The sequence below is a fragment of the Pocillopora damicornis genome, chromosome 1, assembly GCF_964200805.1.
Source record: "Pocillopora damicornis chromosome 1, jaPocDami1.2, whole genome shotgun sequence".
Classification (NCBI taxonomy): domain Eukaryota; kingdom Metazoa; phylum Cnidaria; class Anthozoa; order Scleractinia; family Pocilloporidae; genus Pocillopora; species Pocillopora damicornis.
This window is the reverse complement of record NC_142670.1, coordinates 31,505,720-31,526,862: the sequence shown is the minus strand read 5'-3', so window position 1 is coordinate 31,526,862 and position 21,143 is coordinate 31,505,720. Positions and strand designations below refer to the sequence as shown.

Genomic DNA, 21,143 nt, shown 5'->3' with positions numbered 1-21,143 from the left:
CTAAGAAGAAGCCCCAAAACAAGGGAAATTTATGGCAACTGTGTCCTGACCTCAAAACTCTAGCGACTTGGTTCAATGCGTGCGGTGCAAAGTATTTAGTGGAAGTGCATAAGAATTCCTATTCAAACCTTAATAAGAGTTTGAACAATTGACAGTTCACATTCTCTTGGCTTGTTAACTTGGCAATGATTCGTAGCTCATTTACGATTAAAATTGATCAGTTTGTTTTTTTTCCCTGGCGCTCACTACCGATTCCTTTTCCGAAAGCTTTCACCTTTAGTCCGGGTTAAGTTAAAAGACGCAGTAACCCAAGATGCGCCGATCTAAATTGTGCCATAAAGGCGGGAAAAGTCATTTCCTAGGCTCGTAAAAGTGTTACTTACATAAAAACAAACACTTCATGAAACACTTAGCCCGGTGTTCTTTCTAGTCTAACCATATCTTTGAATTTTTACTCTGGTAATTTTAGTCGCGGGTCTGGTTGCTCAAGGCAGATTTACCATTACTTTTAGGGAGAGTTTTGATCATCTTTTGTTAAATTCATGAAGTATCCAGCAAACATCTTGTGTTCTTTTTATTTTTGTGCTTCTTTCATATTGGGTTAGTGCTAGTCGGTTATCAAAAGACGCGATTCGGCTGATTACGGTAGCCAACGCTTGCGCTCATGTTTAGGTTTTTTGCATTTATGCGTAGGTCCCCGTTGCGGGGCATACGCTAGGTGCCACCCTTGACGGGATCTGATGCCAGTTGTGTGTTATAAATCTTTACGTGGATCGAAAGCTGTAAAATGAGTTCACGTATTTTTTGTTGATGGAATCGCGTTCTATTTTTTAGCAAGGAGCTGATGAACAGACCCGTGTCCTTATTGTGCGGACACAGTGGATGCCAAGAATGTATACATCAGCTTATTTCAAATCAATCCGGAGGTGGACGGGAAAAGGCGTGTGCAGTATGTCGGGAGCCAATCAACGAACACATGTTGAACATCAGCATACCCCTCAGTTCAGTCATTTCCAAATTGAATGTGAAATGCACAAACGTTGGCTGCTCGTGGGTCGGTGAGCATGGTTCTAAGGAGAGACATCAAGAGACCTGCTCATTCCTCCTTCTGGAATGCCCCAATGGCTGTCCTGGATCGCATTTGCGAGATTCACTTGAGCGTCACTTGGAGATCTGCCCTCAAGAGAAAGTACCTTGCAAGTACTGCACTGCTGAGGTGGAGAGGTATATACTAGATCAGCATGAACCAACCTGTCAAGAAAAGCCCGGACCATGTCCATTAAATTGTGGCCATAATTTGCCCAGGTCAGTTGTCATTCAGTTATCGCCATGAATTGATTCACAAAATTTTTTCATCATTTTGTTAAAGAAAAGAGCATGGAAAAAAAAGTAATCAAAAGGACCAACACCCGGTTTTGCCCCAGTAGTAAAGCGCAGTTAAGGTAAAACTTGTTAAAATTTTTTTTGGCCTCTTAAAGGGTTAACCCGGTAATAGTAATAAAATTCCCAAAGAAGCCCGATAACGTAAGATCCATGTGTGTCTATTTCAGGTCCCATGTTCACCTTCATTTGGACGAATGTCCTAAAAGAATGATGAAATGCAGCGTGGCCGGTTGTAACAATTTCTACCAGTTAGGGATGGAAAATGCCCACAACGAACTTTATCAAGGAAGCCACCAGGCGCTACTTAAGAGTCAAGTTGAAAGTCTTCAGCGCGCGATTTATGACAAGGTTTGTTGATCTCATTTAGGAGACTCGTTTTCAAGTATAACAATTGAGATACTTTTCATTCAGTTAGAATTTCGATGTTTTCGTTTTTATTTGCTTTTGTTTCTTACTTTCAACAACAATAATAATAATAATAATATTGTTATTATTATTATTATTATTACTATTATTATTATTATCGTTGTTTTTCTAAATATTGTTATTATTATTATTTGCAGTCTCAAGTTGCCGTGAAAAGGGAGTTTTCTAAGCGAAAGTGCTACCGGTGGACAGTGCCGAAGTCGTCAATCCGAATTCCAAAGGATATTTCAAGTCCACTGTTTGGGTTTGAAAGTCACACATTTCGGTGCCTGTGGAAGAGGACCTCTGGCCAAAATAGGCTGTTTCTAAATGCAGTGTTTGGCTCTTCGCCAATCACAGTTCAAACAAGGTATGAAAGTCAAAAGGCACTCCTACCCTGACTGTTATTAAGTGAAATGGTAGTATGGTAAATCAACTTGTCATTCATGAATGCAGAACTTAACAATGACAGTATAGACATCTTTTAATTTAAATCGTTAATCCAAACCTTCATTTATAACTTTTCACATTTATCGACTGTTTATTTGCGATCTTTAAAACAGCATCATTCTATCAAATTCTAAACACTAATTAACCTACCCTTTTCTATCAGATTTGTTTTGTTAAACGAGGACGGAGTAATGAGAGTCTTTGATACCGAATGTGAAACCCTTATGGAGGATCAAATCATTGGGGCAAAGGAAGACTTGGGCCCGATTGAAAAAGAGCAAGATTTAATTATAAAACTAATTATAGCTATCTACAAACATACATAGAATACATTGTAAATTTTATTCAGTAAAGTTTCTTTTCACTAACTTATTTACGAAGATGCTGTTTCTTTCGTCACGTGTTCAATTCAACTTACAGGGTGGCCAACGCACCACTAATTTTGCTGCCTTTTGTTACAATCGTTTCGTGTAGGTAAAACTGGAATGTCGCGCTGGTTGGTAAAGGGTTACACTCGAAGGTCGCTTTAATGTAACGCCGCTTAACATGAGCTTAGCGCAAATATTTAGCTCGCTTCAAACAAAAAAAAAATGTCCGCTCATTTCACTAATCTATGTTCTGAGGATTTTTGGGTATTTTTAGATATAGATAGAGATATTTTTTTTCAAAGGATAAGTAAAATTGAGGTAAATAAGAAATGCTGATGATTTGATATAGTTTTTAAAAATTGGAATTTGGAAAACTTTTGATATGCAAACGCGGCCCTCGCTCTTTACCGACGAAAAGAGCATTTCGTCACTTTGAAACAATGCTAATTGCTCCAATTGTATCTCCATTGTCTCTAAACGGACGCAAAGCGAAATTTAACAACTCCCGTTTGGGAATTTGTCAATTCAGATCTAAAGCGACCGAAGTTGGCGGTGAGCGTTTGCAACCTCATTCCTAGGTCATTGCGCCCAAATCCTAAAACACGGAACGGATGCCAGGGCATGTTGCACAAATTTCGTACAAAGACACCAAGCGCTTAGCTCATTTATCCTCACGACGATAACGCGCGTGACTAAAATTAAGTGTCACTAATTTTATTTCTTTTACTGAGTGGTATAAATAATAATGAACCATTATGCATGAAAGATAGATGCGTTTTCGCGTTGTAAACCTGTTTAGCTACCTTTTGTTATGCAAAATTTGCCATGAGTTTGTCGCGGCATAAAAAGTCGCACAGCATGTGGAAACCAACTCGACATACCACACTACAATAAACAATTATAACTTTGATACGTTTCCTGGTCACGTCTGCATTGATTTATTGAAACAATAATATCTCATATGCTTGTAAATGTGAGAACATCACCGGAACGTTTTCAGGCTTCTCAAAATATGACAACGTTCAGCCCAAGCTCCAAACTTAGACTAGCGTATAAGAAAGGGCAATTTAAACGCCATAGAGTTGACGATTTGCAATTTGTTGAGGAACAAAAGAAATCCGCTGAACGAATTGGTGAAATAGCCTCTTTTTTGTTTAGAAAGTGGTGGTGTTTTGGACACCTAATCGCGAAGAAATTCTTCAAATTCTTCTTGACGGCTTCCTTCTTCTAACTTTCTTTTGTCTTTTCACGCCATGAGAAATTCCCACGCGCGTGACACCCTGCAAACCTCTCTTCAACTAGTGTTACTCAAGTCCCAAAACTTAAAAAGCTATGTGAATAGACTTAACCCATATACACAATACTGATGTGATGGCGGAAATAGTCTTTTGGTATAATATCCCACTGGGGGCCCCCCTCCCCCAACAATGAAGTTGATTGATCTCGGTTGTCGTATTCACGTGCCGGACTCCTGCTTCTACAGTAGAACAAAGAGGGCCTGTTCGTTTTGATTTCATCGATTAAAGGCTGTTGTTGTGCAAGTTGACTGAACTGACGAAGTGTTATCGAACATGGGAGATTCAGGCGATTCCAGCTCTGCTAGCGATTGCGGGTCACCGCAGCCGAAAGGGAGGTCAATTAATAAAGTATTCGTATGGCTGAAAGAGAAGGCAAATTGTACACCGCGTGGAAATCCGTGGGTACTGCTGAATCGTGAGGGCAGGGTTAAAGACGTCGCAATTCAAGGAAACTATTCGAGTGCAAAGATGAAAGAGCTGGTGAAGGAAAATTTTGCTGGACTTGCGGCAGTTGACTTGAATAGGTAAGATAAGTACCAGAGCACTTAATCTCGCATGCAAGTTGTATGCATTGAATACTGGATGTAAACGGATAAGTTTATAGTAATGTAAAAACCAGGTAAGGCAAAACGATTGTGTAATCCAGCCACGCGACGTAGGATTCAAGACAGCCTTTAGTAATTTACCACTTATACTTTAACTATTTGCTAAGGATCATTCATAAAAACTTAAGTATGCGCAGTGGACCAGCTGCGACTGTAAGGCCTGTAAAGGAGTGAAATCTGCTCATAATATACAAAAGCAGCACCTTTTATAACACATGTAATGGTGGGCGGAAAGAATCCGTCTTACAGGAAAAAAAATTCAGACCCACCCCATAGAGCGTCAGCTTATTTTATCCCTTCGATTCTTGACTTCATCTGTTTAATTGTTTTGATGATGGTTTGACAGTGAAAACCGGCAATTGGTAAAATATTTAAGGAAAGCAGGAGCCTTAACTGGAATTTTCAGATTGGCAGGGCTAACCATTGGAAAAGGGGGAGGAGGCAAAGGGGCAGAGGGGAATATGGACTGGAATAACAGATGTCAAACAAGTCTAGAAACTTATCAATGATCATCTCTATTTACTACATACTACTACATACTACATACTATATTTACTACATAGTGAATTGAAATCCCATTTCATATGTAGCAACTGTAAACTGTATGTGGTGTCAATGTTGGCCCTTTCTTTTCATAGAATTCGTCTATACAAGTCCGCAAACCGAGGAAGCAGAATAGAAAAAGTATACAAAGGCATACCAGACGCCAAGGAACTTTTAAGAATTTATGGCAGGGGGAGGGCTAATTCCAGGCGAATATATATGGTTTTGCATCGCCCAAGAAATGGAGGTTTGTGTAATCTTTCATAAGCAATTAGGGGTTTGTGTTGTTGCAGTCAGCTCATAAATGTCCTTGGCCACAAGCAAAAAAAATTGTTGACATTGTGACTTGTCTCAGCACAAAAAGATTGCAATGAGTGCATACACATTTATGTAGCACGACTCATGGGTAAAGATAGTAAAGGCCATCTTTGCCAACGCTTCCAGATAACTGTGCTGCAAAGGCTGTTTTATAGCGAATTTGCATGTTGACATGGATATAAGTACAGTGGAGTAAAATATATATTTATAAATATTTATGTCATAGATTTATCAAAGGAAAACTTGCAATAAGCTCATATTTCCACTATTTCACTAATAATTCAAAACACTAATTAAAAATTATTTGTTTCCTTTTTTATCTCAGGATCTAACACTAACCCTCAGTCTAGACCAACACCAGGAGTAAGCAATCCCAACCATCCTTCTCCATCTCTTCAAACAAATCCTAATTTTGATGTTGCTTCCATCCATCCCTCAACAAGCCAATCCCAACTATTCCCTCCTCCTGCTCAGCCCAATTCTAACCCACCCTCCACAAACCAATCCCAACCTTCCCTTCCCCCTGCTCAGCCTGATTCCAACCCACCCTCCACAAACCAATCCCAACCCTCCCTCCCCTCTGCTCAACCCAATTCCAACCCACCCTCCACAAACCATTTCCAACCCTCCCTTCCCCCTGCTCGACCTAATTCCAACCCTCCCTTGCTTTCTCGACAATCTACCACTCACCAAAATCCCAGCCAATCTCAAACAAGTGTGACCAATTCAGTCATCCAGCCAGAGACTTCCAGTGGTGCAACAAGTGCGGCAAGTGGTGTTGTTGGTCTGGTGGACTTGACATTGCCTACAAGTGAATGTAAGTGCTTAATTGATTGGCACATTAGTTATTAAGTTTATTAATGATTTATATTTTAATCCTGTATTTGCATCTTGTGTGGAAGCAGTTGACCCATCTGCCATAGATAATTATCGTGTGATACACCTGAAACTGTGTTGTGTTGTTTTTTGAACAGATGGTGTCATTGCTTTAGATGAAGTCAATGACAATGAACTCGACAGAAGCTATTTAGCTAGCAACCCAGTAAATGTTGACTCAGGTAATATGATGATGACTGATTAAAGAACATTTAAATGCTTGTTTTTTTGCAGACCCCAACCCCAATCCTGATTTGGATTAATCCCTAGGGTGGCAATGGATATTTTCTGAAAACTGCATGTATATTATGCTAGAAATCTAGTTTATTACTGCAGGTAGTTTACATGGATGATTTCCGATTGTATCATAAATTTCCATTTAAGAGGCAACTTAATTGTGCACCCTAGGCCAAGCCAAGTTTACACATGAGGTGTGAAGTAAATCAACCAAATTTATGTGAGAAATGAAAGAAATTAATTTTTAAAAAAAGACAAAATTTTAACTCCATGATTTTTTTTCCCTTTCAACATAGCATGTCACCTAACTGGCATACATCAGTGGCAAAAAGGTATGTTTCTATAAAATGGATTATAAAACACATACACTTTGAAAAACAAATGTTGAATTAACTTCAACATAATTTTAATTACTTAATGTGTTAATTAAAATTCAAGAGATGAACAACTGTGTCTCCTGTAAATGGAGAATAGAACATTCTACTATGCTACAGTATGGTGTGATATAGACTGACAGATTGACTCACTCATTCAGTTTCGTGGCATAAAGGAATGCACAATAACTAATGTCTTGATATTCATTTCATTTTATGCCACTTCATTTCAGCTGGGATTGTAAAAGAAGACCAAAGTTCTTTGGGAATTCTCAATCAGAATGCTCAAGGTATGTTGGAAATATTGTCAATAATTCAATGCACTTTAATGCACAGCTCTCCCTGGATGATGACAATAGAAAATTTCCACTAGATACAAAATAATATCTTGCCAAAAGCAGCATTCTAGCTTAAAATGCATGGCTGAGGCTTCCTTATATCTTATGTTGCTATCTGTTTCATATTTTCAGCTTAATATATTTTGAAAAAGCTTTTATTAATCCCCAGTTCACATTACACTGTAGACTATAAGCACTGGTAGATTAACTGTTTAAGTACAGACAAAACAGGAATTCAAATCCAAAACTACAATTTTTTTGCCCTTCATTAGGTAAAAGGAAAAACAAGACAAAAACAAAACAATACAAAACCAATATAACCGGTGATTATCTTTTAATGAGTAACATGTGCAATTGCATTTTACTATTAGTGAAAAGAAAAAAGGAGAAATAGATACCTTTACTTTCATTCACACTCTTGGCATTAGTTGGCCATAAGCAAACTACAACAAAAGTTTAAAAAAAAAAAAAAAAAAAGCTGGGGGGAAGATTCTGGCACAAACATCCTTAATGGATGACAGTTCAATTGAATACCATTACTGTTTGTAAACCACACTCATAATAATTTTGTAGTGCCATTGAATGATATGGACAGAACACAGGAAGTGCTTTCCTGTGAACATGTGCTCATGGAGGCAGCATCAACCCACGAGGACATTCTTCTGCCAATCTTTTTGACCTTGACATACGAGGAGGTTTGTGTTAACTCTTTAACTCTCAGATCAAATTTGTAATTCTCCTTACTGTCAACCATACAATCCTTGTCATGTTAGTTCAGGGAATTTAGTATTGGATCAACTCATTATTCCCAAATTGATATTTTTCTTTATTCTCATCACTTATCTGGTTGATGCTGTGTTGATATTGTGAGGATAAATTCTGTCTAGGTCACTCATGGGAGTTAAAGGGTGTCATGGCAGTCAATTTAGTTCCTGTTATATGTTTGCCTGCAATTTTTAGGTAAAATGTTTATAGTAAATACAGTTAGCATACCCATGTGTCAATGTGTTAAATTGCTGACAAGTAACATGTGTTGACAATCACATTTGAAAAAAAAAAATTAGCCTGTAAACTTTTGTGAATCTAAATTGGTCATTATGTTGGAACAGACCCTTTTGGAAAAATATACTTAAGTTACTGTTTTGCTTAATATGATCAACTTTCATTTCTCTATCTGACATATAATCCTATTCTATGCATTATTACAATGCACTGTGTCGTGCCATTATACAAAAGAAATGACATGTCAATGTAAAATTTGACACGTTAAGGCTATATGTTAAATTTTATTCTACTTTAATCTATAAAATTTGCGCATCTAGATGTGTCACCAGGCCAGGTCCGACAGGAGGAGCATGGTCATAGTGATCCTCAAAGGTGACAACATACCTGATGTGATAAGGTGACTATCAATGATTCTTAAGGTTATTTTTATTACTAAAAGCACCCTGCACTCTACTAAAACAGCCTTTTTTCTTACACTGAGTCACCATGACAAATATGCTGTAGATCACACTCTACAGATATCTTTTCCTCATTAAGATACACATGGCATGAACAGTGGCTTAAAATTTCATGTGGATATTGCTTCAAATCACATGGGTGACATCAGTGGTGGTCATGGCGACCTAGTGCAATGTATGCCCACATGACAATTTTTTAAGAATGAAAGTGGCCCCAACTGACTGGTTTCTATGTTTACAATCATACATTATGTTAAAATTCAAAGCACAAAGATCATTCAATAAACATCACAGAGGTATTCAAGATTTTTCCATATCCATTGCGCAATGCACACATGCTGTATTTCACATTATGTAGTGATTAAATTATTAATCAAAGATGTTTCTCCCTTTATCAAATCATCAGGATTCTGAATATTCTACGCAGAAGTAATGGAAACGCATACTTTTGGATAGCAAAAGAAAACTCAAAATCTGGGAGAGAAGGTATTGAATAACTGTCCACACTTTAGTTTTTTTGGACATAAAAGACAACAAAAGGTCAAAGTTTAAAAACTTCCCTAAAATTTAACCAGCTAAACATTAATATTTTGGTAGAATATTTCCATTTTATTGTGATATTGTGTAATGTGAAGAGTGTGTGCATAGATATGTTTCTTCATTATAAAAGGACTTTGATAGGGTTGATCTCCTGTTCCCTTGCAGGATGTATTTCAAATAAATTGTTTCACTTTCTGGAGAAAGGAGCCAACCAGTATTTCCTGTTGTTTCATTGTCTCTGTTATGTTTCATTATGCTATGTTTGGTACCCCATGACAACCTTCATACTCCAATAATAGATGCAATAATGACCATAATTATCAATGTTCTCAAACTCTTCTTACCATTTTATGTGCGTTTGTTACGACAGTGAAAAGAAAATTTGGAAGCACAGGGTCGGATTTGCTAATAATGGCACCCACAACTTCTCGGCCTATACTCATAGAGCGTTTTTGCGGTGAGTGTTTTAAGAATTTGTTTTACAAGTCAGTATATGTTAACTAAGGGAATTTTGTATAATAATTGTAAAATTAATTTAACTCCCAAAATATGATAGTTAAGTCTCCTCTCCAGCTGCTACACATTTCCGTGAAAATTAGTTATGAGAATTTGGTGTTGCATCAAGATACAGTGATAACTTCTACCTGATAAGTCTGAGTATTCTCATTACCTGTTTACTGGACAGTTATAATTTCCCATGCCATTATCAGGCACTAGTATTATTACCTTCACACCACAGCTTAACCCAGTACAAAAAAGAATCTTGGTGTAAATTTGGTATGTTGCTTTACTACATATTTTTGGCTGCTTTCTAAGAGTAAATATCACAGGTTAATACTTATCTGATTTGACTTTAAGATGGCTGAAAACAGAATTCTTTCACTTTTGACTCTTATGACTAGGAGACAACCTACAATTAGCACGAGAAGAAGATGTGGTGGATGCTATGAAAAGGGCAGCAGATGCTGTGGATGCATTCACCAGGGAATGGTAAGAGGTCTTTTATATTTGATACGATAAAGGTAGAAATATTTCCAACTTGTTACTCATTAGCAACCTTATGATCGTACTGAAAATTTCCATAAACATATATAGCATCAGATACTAAGCTGTAATCATGTTAAATAATGTCTTATTTACAACTTCCTATTCTAAAAACCCAGGTATATCTTTATAATATGCATATGTTTTGATTACCCAGGCAGATGTACATTTGTAGCACCAAATCAAGGTGAATGCTGATGAGATACACAAGTTGAAAAGAATGATTCGTCTCACGCAAAATTTAATTATTAGGGAGGAGGAGGGCGGTTAAAATCGATCAAAATTGCAAGGGTGTTATTCATGATCTTTCTATATTTACCAGCCTCCTGCCATTAAGCATGAACTTACAAGAAAATCAAAAGAGAGCAGTACTAACACCAGGGTATCAGCTGTGACACAAACTAAATTATGAGTATTTGACATAAGAAAGGGAGGCTTATCAATTTACCAACAAATTTATGGTAACAGCTGGCTATTTATTGTTTCCAACAGGGAGAGGTTAGAACAGGAACGCTCATTAAAGAGGGAGCAGGAGATTTCGTTGCAAAAGGCAATCGAGAATGACAAGACGAAATTGGTAAATATCATTTCCCAAAAAATTATATTACAAAGATAATGCCCATATCAATGATATCAAGAAAGTCCAGCAATGAAATAAGGATCTTTGTTAGATGACTTCCTTCAAGACTCTAGGAGCATAAATAATACTTATTACCAATAAACTACTAAGCAGCAGAAATTTCAATACCTTTTATACATTTTCAGCGAAATATTAATTGAGTTGTCATGTATTTATTATGTCAGATTAAAAAATCAAGCAAGAAAATAAGGGAGGCCCGACAAGGCAGGGTTACCCAGCCCAGTCTAGAAGGAGAGAAGGTGACAATTGTCCTATGCCACTCAAATGGCAAGGAAAAACGCCAGTTCAATAAGGGTGCTTTCTTCCAGGTATATATATGTATATATATAACTAACTGCAGACAGTACTGTTTCGGCCTTCTGGGCCTCATCAGTGCAGTGCTGATGCTAGGATGGAGGTAAGGCTATATAGCCACCCCAAGGGTATCTATATATATATATATATATAGATACAGTTATAATGATACAGTTTGTTGCTTTAAAAAGAACTTCTTCTAAAATGCAGACATATAGTGATTGCCAGATCATTTTTTTTTTAATGTAAACTTTTTTCCTGTTTTAATGACATAGGAGGTATATGACTGGGCAGGCTCCAATGAATGTCTACCACTTTATTTTACTATCCAAAGAGGTAGGGAAGTGGTAAGACATGGAGACCTTTTGGAGAGAACAGAGGTCTTGCACATTTGTGAGAGAGTAAGTAAACAATAATATTACATAAAACAAATTATAACAGTACTAGAAACCTGGAATTCAAGTCTAAAATATACTTGTGTTATTTTAAGAAGGTAAATGTTTGAATTTAAATTTCAAAATACCCTTTCAATCATGATTTCTAACTCTAAGCAAAAATATGACAACTGATGTGCTAAAACCTGGCAGTTCTTAGCACACAAAATCACTCATTGTTTGTATATCCACCAATTTACCTGCGCAAGATTTAAAAGTCACTATGGTAAAATGTTCAAACAGCTGCCCTGTTAAATACCTTAAACTGTGGAATTTAAGTATCAAACCTTGTCTTGATTCTGTTAACATGTTGTTTTTATCCTTTTTATCGAGGATGAGGCAGAAATTGAATCACTTCTGGGATCAAAGGTTAGGAAAAAATAATTACATTCAGTAAAATTATCTATGCAACATAAGTAAAGTGCATGCTTGAATTGGCCAGTTTACAGTAAATTATCTGCCTATAGGTGTATGCTGATATGAAGCAACATGGCACAAGTGATCAACACAGATAAAAAGGAAGTGTATCGTTGAAAAAGTAAACCAAGCAATTAGAATCACCACTTCAGTCTTTTGTGCCTGGCAATTTACTGCTTGTATCCACAACTGCTGGTGTACACTACTTGTAATGGATAAAACTACTGATGATTCTTTTTTTATAAAATTGTTTCAAAATTATCTCTGTCACCTGTTAGAAGATTTATTTGTTCATTTATTTTTAAGAGCTTATGTCTCAAATGCTGCAGAATTAATCAATCAATCCAATTAAGCATATATGTAATTCTACCTTTTTCAACCCAGTGTAATGTTTTCAATTAGGTCATTACTCTTTTTGACCATCCATTTTGTATGCCCAGGTTAACAGTTTGGGTTATGAGCTAGTTTTATTCATCGGGTTAAGCATTAATTTTGAAGTTGCTAATGGTGAGGAAATCAGACTTGTTACTTCTGGGTCAGTTAATGGCCTTCCTTATTTTTACCACAGGTGACATTCCAAGGAAATGTCCCAGATTTGCAGTCTGATGGCGAACTGTCATCCACACTACCAGGTGATGAATACAAATATTACATCAAAAAATAATTAAAAGAAAATGAAAAAACAGTTTGAAGAATAAAAATGAAGGACCTTCAAATGACACTGGATAAAAGGAAGCAAAGTATGAAGACATGTAAAATAAAATTTAATGATGGCGAACTGTCATGCAGTCGGATGACAGTTTGCCATTAACTAATTAATGATATAAAATTATATAATATTGCATACTAAGACTAATTCTTGTCACAACAGATGAAGATCGAGACACCGGAAATAAAAATGAGGTAAGGGAAGTAATGCACATTGACATGTCACATAAAATTATTGGAGGTATGCCTTTATTATCAAAACCCTACAAATAGCATGTTACATTGTCATGTTTTAAAGATAATAATTTCTTTGTGAGCCGCGACACTTTGGGCAGACTGACAGGTCCCTTGAGACGAGGTTCTTCGTGAGCCGCGACACTTGGGGCAGACTGACCAGTCCCTTGGGACGAGGTTCTTTGTGAGCCGCAACACTTGGGGCAGACTGATAGGTCCCTTGGGACGAGGTTCTTCGTGAGCCGCGACACTTGGGGCAGACTGACCGGTCCCTTGGGACGAGGTTCTTCGTGAGCCGCGACACTTGGGGCAGACTGACCGGTCCCTTGGGACGAGGTTCTTCGTGAGCCGCGACACTTGGGGCAGACTGACGGGTCCCTTGGGACGAGGTTCTTCGTGAGCCGCGACACTTGGGGCAGACTGACGGGTCCCTTGGGACGAGGTTCTTCGTGAGCCGCGACACTTGGGGCAGACTGACGGGTCCCTTGGGACGAGGTTCTTCGTGAGCCGCGACACTTGGGACAGACTGACGGGTCCCTTGGGACGAGGTTCTTCGTGAGCCGCGACACTTGGGGCAGACTGACGGGTCCCTTGGGACGAGGTTCTTCGTGAGCCGCGACACTTGGGGCAGACTGACGGGTCCCTTGGGACGAGGTTCTTCGTGAGCCGCGACACTTGGGGCAGACTAACCGGTCCCTTGGGACGAGGTTCTTCGTGAGCCGCGACACTTGGGGCAGACTAACCGGTCCCTTGGGACGAGGTTCTTCGTGAGCCGCGACACTTGGGGCAGACTGACGGGTCCCTTGGGACGAGGTTCTTCGTGAGCCGCGACACTTGGGGCAGACTGACTGGTTCTTGGGACAAGGCTCTCCCTAAGCAGCAATACTTGGTGCAGACTTACTTGACTGGTCCTCTTGTGACAGTACTTATGTTAACTGAACACATTTAGGCTGAAGTACTTATAAAAGACATGTCAAATAGCATATAAACAAAAAAACTTTCGTGAATAAAAAGAACTGTCGTGGCTTCCTCCTGCATAACACTAACATTAACACCTAATCATATAATACTTACAACAGCAGGGTTGAGCAACTGACAGTATATATTACCACATAGTTTTAAATAAAGGTCATGACACTATATAAACAACTTATCAACATAAGTTAATTAGAGACAATGAAATAGAGATCATGTTTTTATGTAATTAGCTTAGTAACATCTTTTACTGAGTGTTTAAGAAATGGTATTGAATGTCTCACTTTGATTTACCATTGAAACATGAGGTCATGGAATTAGATAAGTTCATGTAAGTTTCATTAGTATCTATCTTTTTTATATTTAAATTTATAAAACTATCTCCTCATAATTATGATCATGCTATTAAGGGGAATAAGGGCTGGAGCCAGTCCTGTCTTGGTTTAACTGTTGGTGATCTTTATTGTGAGCTATGGCTAAGTTGTTAGTTGTTAAAAGTAAGTTAGACGTGACTCCTGTGGGTGGCATACTTCCCTTTTCTTTTTATCTCATTTCAGGAATTGCTCCCAGTACCTGGAATTGTTCTTGCGCAAGCAGGTAAGAAGCATATAGATAAGAGTATACTACTCAGTATTTAACCTACTAGTAAGGATCCTGATTGTAATGTTGGTAAAAATGGCCAGCCCTGACAGTAGTTGATCCACTGGCATTCTACTGCATTTTATGGGATTATGTCATAATAATATGTCATTACAGCACCTTGTGTTATGAGGCAATGGCAGTCTTTCATCACAAAATTCATTACGCCAAAAGCAATTAATCAGCAAGTCACACAAAATGATCATACTCTATTAGAAAACATGCGTTACGGAGTGTTATTGCCCCGAGGACCATGGATTATGGGCGTTTCCTACAGGTCCTTTTTGCTTAGGCCCTTACTTAAACTGGCAATGTATAAAGCACTTCTGTCCTATCTAGGAATCCTACAAATAGGGTAATATATAATTTAAATCAACAGCAAGAAAAAGACAATTATTTGTCAACTACAACCTCTAAAATTATATTTTTGTTCCAGAGGAAGGACAGGAAGTACTGGTGGCCAAAAGACAAGTTAACACTGAAGAAGAGGAGAAGGAAGAATATGAAGAAGAAGAGAGAAAGAGGGAACATAGAGAAGAAGAGGAGAAGGAACATACCGATAGTAAACTTGAAAGGAAAAGGAAAAAGAAGGACAGAAGAACAACAGCAAAAAGAAAAAAGTAAAAGGAGGACAGTTGTTAAAAAAAAAAAGGATTTTAAAGGGACCCTGGTCAGCTGCACTTTTGTTTTTGTTTACCTTTGGATTTTCAATTTTTCAGAAACTGATGTACAAGTTGTTACTTTTATGCAGTAATAGTTATGATTTGAAATTAAAAGTTAACCCTTTAACTCCCAGATCAAATTTGTTATTCTATTTAATGTCAGCCGTACAATTCTTTCAATGTTAGTTCAGAGAATTTAGTATTGGATCTACTAATTATCCCCCAATTGATCTTTTTCTTTATTCTCATCACTTATCTTGTTACTATCGTAAGGAGAAATTCTGTCTTGGTCACTCATGGGAGTTATAGGGTTAGTGTTGCACATGCAGTATGGCCTGGTTTACTTGTGTCAGCTATTACTATTTCTTGTATGTTGTGATATACACTCCTCGTTTGAAGGACTTTGTCCTCTCTCTTGGAGGTTTTGTTGTTGTTGTTGTTTTGTTTTTATTATTTTGAGGAAAAAATCTCACTTTGAGGAAACTGTTCACATTGAGACTTAGGAGTGTTAAGCTTCCTGAAAATTAGCCACAAATACCATGTACTCAAAGGAGCACTTTCGTTCCTTAACTGTTTATCACACTTAATCTAAGTCTCTTATCCCCTTTACTTGTATGGATCATATTACATTTTCCTTTACTCTGCATTTACAGATATTAATAATGGTAATTGAACTGAGCAGAGTGCAATTTGGGCTGAAATCATACACATGATTTCATCCATTTTGAAATCGCCCAAGTACAGGACTTGGTCAGTTCAATGCAGTACTGAGCTGGTTTGAAATAAAATTCATCCATTTTTGGGGGGGAAAAGATAGGAGTTTTGGAAACAAAAATTTGCCTCATGATACTCATTGTCTCTCATTTTCCTGCAATTTGATTGGTTGTTTTCAGTAGACCTTGAAATCTGATTGGTTGATTTGTTTTTAGTGAAGCCTCCTCACTAGCTGGGAAAAAGATGTGATTTAAAGCAAAAAATGGTGCAATTCAAGAATAAATCGCACCAATTAGAGCCAATCAGATTACAGGGACTAACAGTGATTTCAAAATGGGTGTAATAAAGCCTAAAACAAGTAATGAATACAGTTATACATTTCTTTTAAATGGCACGTATGGTTATGTGTAACATAAGAAGTGTCCTCATTGTACAAAGAGTTTTATCCCAGGGTGTTCTATTTGTTCAATCAATGTGTTAGATTTAACCTTTCAATCAAAACAATTTTACAATCAGATATGATTTGTGACTCTATCTTTGGTCCAAAAAAAGGAAGTTTCATTTTGTCTGTAGCATTCTGCTCAAGAATAACCATAGTAAATTTTTACAGCCATACTTACAAATTCAAACTTATTCTAATGTTTACAATTTTTTTTTAATTTGAATATATTGATGACCAGAGCATATTATGAAAATATACAAAGAAAATAAAACCTTTTGAAGTAAATAATAATTCAAAGATAACTTTCTTTTACATGGACACAAAAGAGACCATATATTGGAATAGGAAAATTTGGAAGACTTTCACAAGAGTATCAAAATTTAAGCTTACATCAAACTCAATACCTTACTTACAGTCATGCCTACTTTGTTGAAAGGGTGGAATTAGCTTCCTTGAGTGATAGCTCCGTGATTCAATAGAGCAGGGACCCTTTGTCTTAATTCTTGCTTTGCACTGAACAATAAGAACATTTAGAAGTATATTATACAGTAAATATACACATTTTATGGCAACAACTTAAAACTTTTATATATTTTATATATATTTTGATGATGAACGAGAAGCATAGAAACCAAAAAAAAAGTCACTGATGTACATGTTATTAGTGTTATGGGGAACTTGTTATGATTTGGAAATAAAAGTTAATGTTGCACATGCAATATTGAAGACTTCCAAAAGAGAGCAAAAATTTATGCCTATGTTTACTTTACTGAAAGGTGCAGAATAAGGGTCCTTGGGTGAGAGCGCAGTGATTAAATAGAGCAGAGACCCTTTGGCTAATTCTTGCCATGCACTGAACAGAAAGCAAAGTTAGAAGTTCGTTACAATATATATATATATAGATACACTTATGGCAACAAGTTAATACTTGTTTATGTTTTTTGATGATGACCAATAAGCACGAAACCCAAAAAATTCAGTAACTGATGTATACGTTGTTAGTGTTATGCAGTACTAGTTATCATTTGAAATTCAAAGGTAATGTTGCACATGCAGTATGGCCTGGTTTACTTATGTCAACTATTACTGTTTCTCGTATGTAATGATATACGCTTCCCGTGTGAAGGACTTTGTTCTCTCTCTTGAACATTTTCTTGTTGTTGTTGGGTTTTTTTTTTAGGAAAATTCTAATTTTAAAGAAACTGTTCACCTTGAGACTTATGGGTGTTAAGCTCACTGAAGATTAACCACACATACCATGTAATTAAAGGAGTACTTTAGTGCCTTAACTGTTTATCAGACTGAATTTAAGACTCTTATCCTCTCCGCTTCTATGGGTCGTACTACATTTTCCTTTGCTCTGCACTGACCGATGTTAAGCCCAGTACAAGTACCTAAAACAATTGAATACAATAAATAATATAAGCTTAACTGCTTTGTACCTGCGATGCACACTCCATTTTCGGCGGGTAAAACTTTTGGAAACCAAGAAACGAAAATTATCCTCTGTGCTTTCTCGCATTCCATCTATTCAACTCCCATTCACAACTTGTTTGCGGTTTCTTTTGGCATGAAATCACAGAAGCACCTAATGCAGCTTGTTCAATCGCTGAGCAATCAATGCGCCTGCAATCATTTGCTCAGTGGATTCTACCCATACCGATACAACCCTTCCGGGACCCTGAGCCCTCTCGAATAAGTAAATTACGTTTGCCGCCTGGTGCATTCCTTCCTTCCTTTGTCTCTATTTTTTCTCCCTGCTTACCTCTCCTCCATTCTTTTTTTCTTTTTTTTCTCGATACGAGCCTCGAGTAAAGAAACGAGGCTCGATTGAAAAATGGAGGCTCGATTGGAAAATGGAGGCTCGATTGGGAAATGGAGGCTCGATTGGAAAATGGAGGCTCGATTGGAAAATGGAGGCTCGATTGGAAAATGGAGGCTCGATTGGAAAATGGAGGCTCGATTGAAAAATGGAGGCTCGATTGGAAAATCGAGGCTCGATTGCGTAATCGAGCCTCGTTTGTCGCAGAGTGGCAAAACGAGATATCGTGGTCGTTTTAGATCGAGAGTTTTTGGTCTGGTTTACCAGAAACCTTGAGTGATCCCATTTTACGAACATTTAACGTATTTTTACGAACATTTAAGAGTCGCATTTTACGAACATTTAACGGTCGCATTTTACGAACATTTAGTCGCATTTTACAAACATTTAACGTATTTTTACGAACATTTAAGAGTCGCATTTTACGAACATTTAACGGTCGCATTTTACGAACATTTAAGAGTCGCATTTTACGAACATTTAAGAGCCGCATTTTACGAACATTTAAGAGTCGCATTTACGAACATTTAAGAGTCGCATTTTACGAACATTTAACGGTCGCATTTTACGAACATTTAGTGGATCAATATCAGTATCTGGGCCGAAGGCGCTATGTAACAGAGCCATTTAAATTTACGAAAAAACGGCTTATATAAAACAGTACCAGTAAACAAAGTCGCATTTTACGAACATTTAACGTATTTTTACGAATATTTAACAGTCGCATTTTACGAGCATTTGACAGTCGCATTTTACGAACATTTAACAGCCGCATTTTACAAACATTTAACAGTCGCATTTTACGAACATTTAACGGGTGCTTTTTACAAACTTTAAGGTCGTACATTTTAAAAACATTTATTACATAAGGCCATTCATTTGACCTTAATTACATAAGGGTTGTTTACTGGTACTGTTTTATATAAGCCGTTTTGTCGTAAATTTAAATGGCTCTGTTACTTAGCGCCTTCGGCCCAGATACTGATATTGATCCGATATTCCTTGAGTCATTCCACAATCCAGTGTTACACCAAGGAAACTCAACTTTATACCTAAAATATATTATCAACGATAAGACTACGATTATCTTTGGCTGCGGAAAGTCTTTTTAGCCTTGAGGAACTTTGTATAATTTGAGTCTGAAGACTTAGAGATAATACTGATGATTTGAATGGAATATATTTTTCAAAGTAAATAGGTGTAAATTAATAAATTTTACCGGCTTTGCGCCAGTAGGTGATTTCAGTATGATTTTTGTGCATTCTCGACACAATAAACAAGGAATGGAAACCCTCGCTCATTTCGTTTTAAATTGACAGACATGACAGGCACTAGAAGGTATTAATGACTTTTATCTAAGCAAAACACTTTGCTTAGAGGCCCGTTTTTAATTTTTTCTGGGTATCTCTTTTATCCGTGGGTAAAGCCTAGAATTTTCAAATCGCCCTTAACGTAATAAAAATTCTCATACACAAAGTCTGACGACAAATTGCGACAAATTTGGCACAGCAAGTATGAAAAAGAAAAAATATTATTTGAATTGATTAAATAGAGGAAGAATAGAATTCCCAGTGTAATTAAAACCTCTAGTTCTTAAGTCCATTCAAGTTGTAACGATTTTTATTCCCATATAATAATGGTTTAGATTTATAAATTTCCAACCTCTCAAACAAACTTTCCTGCTTACGCGCGAACGAGCTTTGCTTATTAGTAGTTTTATTCTAGTTTAGTTCTTAAGACTGAGGAAAATGTAAAAATGCATATCTACAAACCTCTCTGCCTGACATAAACCAGTCATAGAAAGAAAAATTCACTTGAGTTAATGACGCTGCAAATGTTGTTGTTTTTTTTTTGTCATATGAAATGTTTTGGAAACGTGCATAGGTTCTTATATCATTACGGTTGGTTTGCAATTTTTTCTGTTAAGTGCCGCTTTCGCTAAGAGCGGTCCTCTCGACATTCACTACACAACAAATTGGCGACGAGGATGTCGAATTTCGAGGAAGGAGCTTTTCCGTCGTTAGATTTAACAGGCTCTTCATCATCTCAGGTCGCGGAACGTTGGCGACAATGGAAACGATCCTATCAGTATTAAATCGATGGCAAGGGAATCAAGAACGCTTCATTTAGCGGGTATGGCAGTCCAAGATATTTACGAAGATCTTCCAGATCCTGGGCCGGTCAATGCCGAGGAAGATAATGCATTTAAAGTGTGTCTTTCAAAGCTAGATGGTCATTTTTGAGCCGAGGACAACGTGCCATTTGAGCGGTATGTTCTTCGTCAACTTGCGCGGACACTGGAAAACCGCTGACAATTTCATGGTTCGGCTTCGTAAACAAGCCCGTCATTGCAATTTTGGCGAAGCCTTATGCGAAAACCTGCGAGACCAACCGATTAAGAAGCTGCCTGATGTCAAATTAAAGAAATTGCGGGATGTCAATAATATTACTTTGGAAGCTGCACTGGATAAAGTTTGAAAGTGGGAAGCCTCACGTGAGCGAGCTAACCTAATGGTCCCTTCAGTTTGAGAGCTAGGAGGAATCGCTAATGTGGTTGAACAAACTTCAGGAAATGGATTTAGAGGAAAACCTCGCAAAACATGTTTCAACTGTCTCGCATTAGTTTATAATACAAACGAACAAAGGGAGTAAGTTTCTAAAGAAACTGGTGCTGCGTCCGTGGGAGAGTATAACAGGGTAATTTAGTATTATCAACTGAGTTGATATCGTAAATTGGCCACCATAAATAGTTTAAAAGCTGACCTTTCGAGTGTTAGCCATTCGCCAATCGCTCTGACGAAGGGCTAACGCTCGAAACGTCAGCTTTTAAACTCTTTACGGTGGTCGATTTACTTTATCAACACAGTTGATAATACTTAACCAACCAGTGATAAACAAAGCTCTCTTTTTAAATCTAGCA

At 37.4% G+C, this 21,143-nt stretch overlaps 2 protein-coding genes and 2 long non-coding RNA genes across 9 annotated transcripts; 2 read left to right on the top strand and 2 right to left on the bottom strand.

Moving 5' to 3' along the window:
- Window positions 1–559: 559 nt before the first annotated feature.
- Window positions 560–11,963, bottom strand: LOC149053307 (uncharacterized). The gene is made up of 3 exons (XR_016181989.1): window positions 11,870–11,963; window positions 6,061–6,175; window positions 560–1,251 (listed from the first exon to the last, which is right to left on the bottom strand). It is a non-coding gene; the product is annotated as an uncharacterized LOC149053307 (long non-coding RNA).
- On the top strand, window positions 839–2,936 carry LOC149053308 (TNF receptor-associated factor family protein DDB_G0285149-like). Of its 2 annotated transcripts, none has more exons than XM_089190068.1 (4): window positions 839–1,224; window positions 1,551–1,731; window positions 1,947–2,158; window positions 2,402–2,936. In XM_089190068.1, exons 1-4 carry the CDS (start codon window positions 845–847, stop codon window positions 2,562–2,564), a joined length of 936 nt encoding a protein of 311 aa, XP_089046194.1. In that variant the 5' UTR covers window positions 839–844; the 3' UTR covers window positions 2,565–2,936. The 2 variants fall into 2 exon arrangements, with proteins under 2 accessions (XP_089046194.1, XP_089046186.1); XM_089190060.1 differs by having other exon boundaries at window positions 845–1,305.
- On the top strand, window positions 4,052–15,573 carry LOC149053306 (uncharacterized). 5 transcript variants are annotated; one of them, XM_089189679.1, is made up of 19 exons: window positions 4,052–4,428; window positions 5,148–5,299; window positions 5,696–6,187; window positions 6,345–6,428; window positions 6,780–6,815; window positions 7,091–7,147; window positions 7,769–7,890; window positions 8,518–8,597; window positions 9,065–9,144; window positions 9,569–9,655; window positions 10,101–10,188; window positions 10,735–10,819; window positions 11,047–11,190; window positions 11,452–11,577; window positions 11,944–11,979; window positions 12,596–12,659; window positions 12,899–12,930; window positions 14,502–14,541; window positions 15,020–15,573. In XM_089189679.1, exons 1-19 carry the CDS (start codon window positions 4,178–4,180, stop codon window positions 15,205–15,207), a joined length of 2,244 nt encoding a protein of 747 aa, XP_089045805.1. In that variant the 5' UTR covers window positions 4,052–4,177; the 3' UTR covers window positions 15,208–15,573. The 5 variants fall into 5 exon arrangements, 4 of the variants coding, with proteins under 4 accessions (XP_089045805.1, XP_089045819.1, XP_089045814.1 ...); XM_089189693.1 differs by having other exon boundaries at window positions 14,502–14,589; window positions 15,020–15,070; XM_089189688.1 differs by lacking the exon at window positions 11,047–11,190.
- Window positions 15,574–16,041: 468 nt separating this feature from the next.
- On the bottom strand, window positions 16,042–18,511 carry LOC149053305 (uncharacterized). The gene is made up of 2 exons (XR_016181981.1): window positions 17,659–18,511; window positions 16,042–16,914 (listed from the first exon to the last, which is right to left on the bottom strand). It is a non-coding gene; the product is annotated as an uncharacterized LOC149053305 (long non-coding RNA).
- Between the last annotated feature and the right edge of the window lie 2,632 nt (window positions 18,512–21,143).

Bases quoted from the DNA above. Each gene is read 5' to 3' on its own strand.
- LOC149053308 (XM_089190060.1), top strand. From the start codon at position 845: ATGAACAGACCCGTGTCCTTATTGTGCGGACACAGTGGATGCCAAGAA. The intron at 1,732-1,946 runs GTTTGTTGATCT...TATTATTTGCAG, and splicing joins AGCGCGCGATTTATGACAAG to TCTCAAGTTGCCGTGAAAAG. The intron at 2,159-2,401 runs GTATGAAAGTCA...CTTTTCTATCAG, and splicing joins CCAATCACAGTTCAAACAAG to ATTTGTTTTGTTAAACGAGG.
- LOC149053306 (XM_089189679.1), top strand. From the start codon at position 4,178: ATGGGAGATTCAGGCGATTCCAGCTCTGCTAGCGATTGCGGGTCACCG. The intron at 5,300-5,695 runs GTTTGTGTAATC...TTTTTATCTCAG, and splicing joins GCATCGCCCAAGAAATGGAG to GATCTAACACTAACCCTCAG. The intron at 9,656-10,100 runs GTGAGTGTTTTA...TCTTATGACTAG, and splicing joins ACTCATAGAGCGTTTTTGCG to GAGACAACCTACAATTAGCA.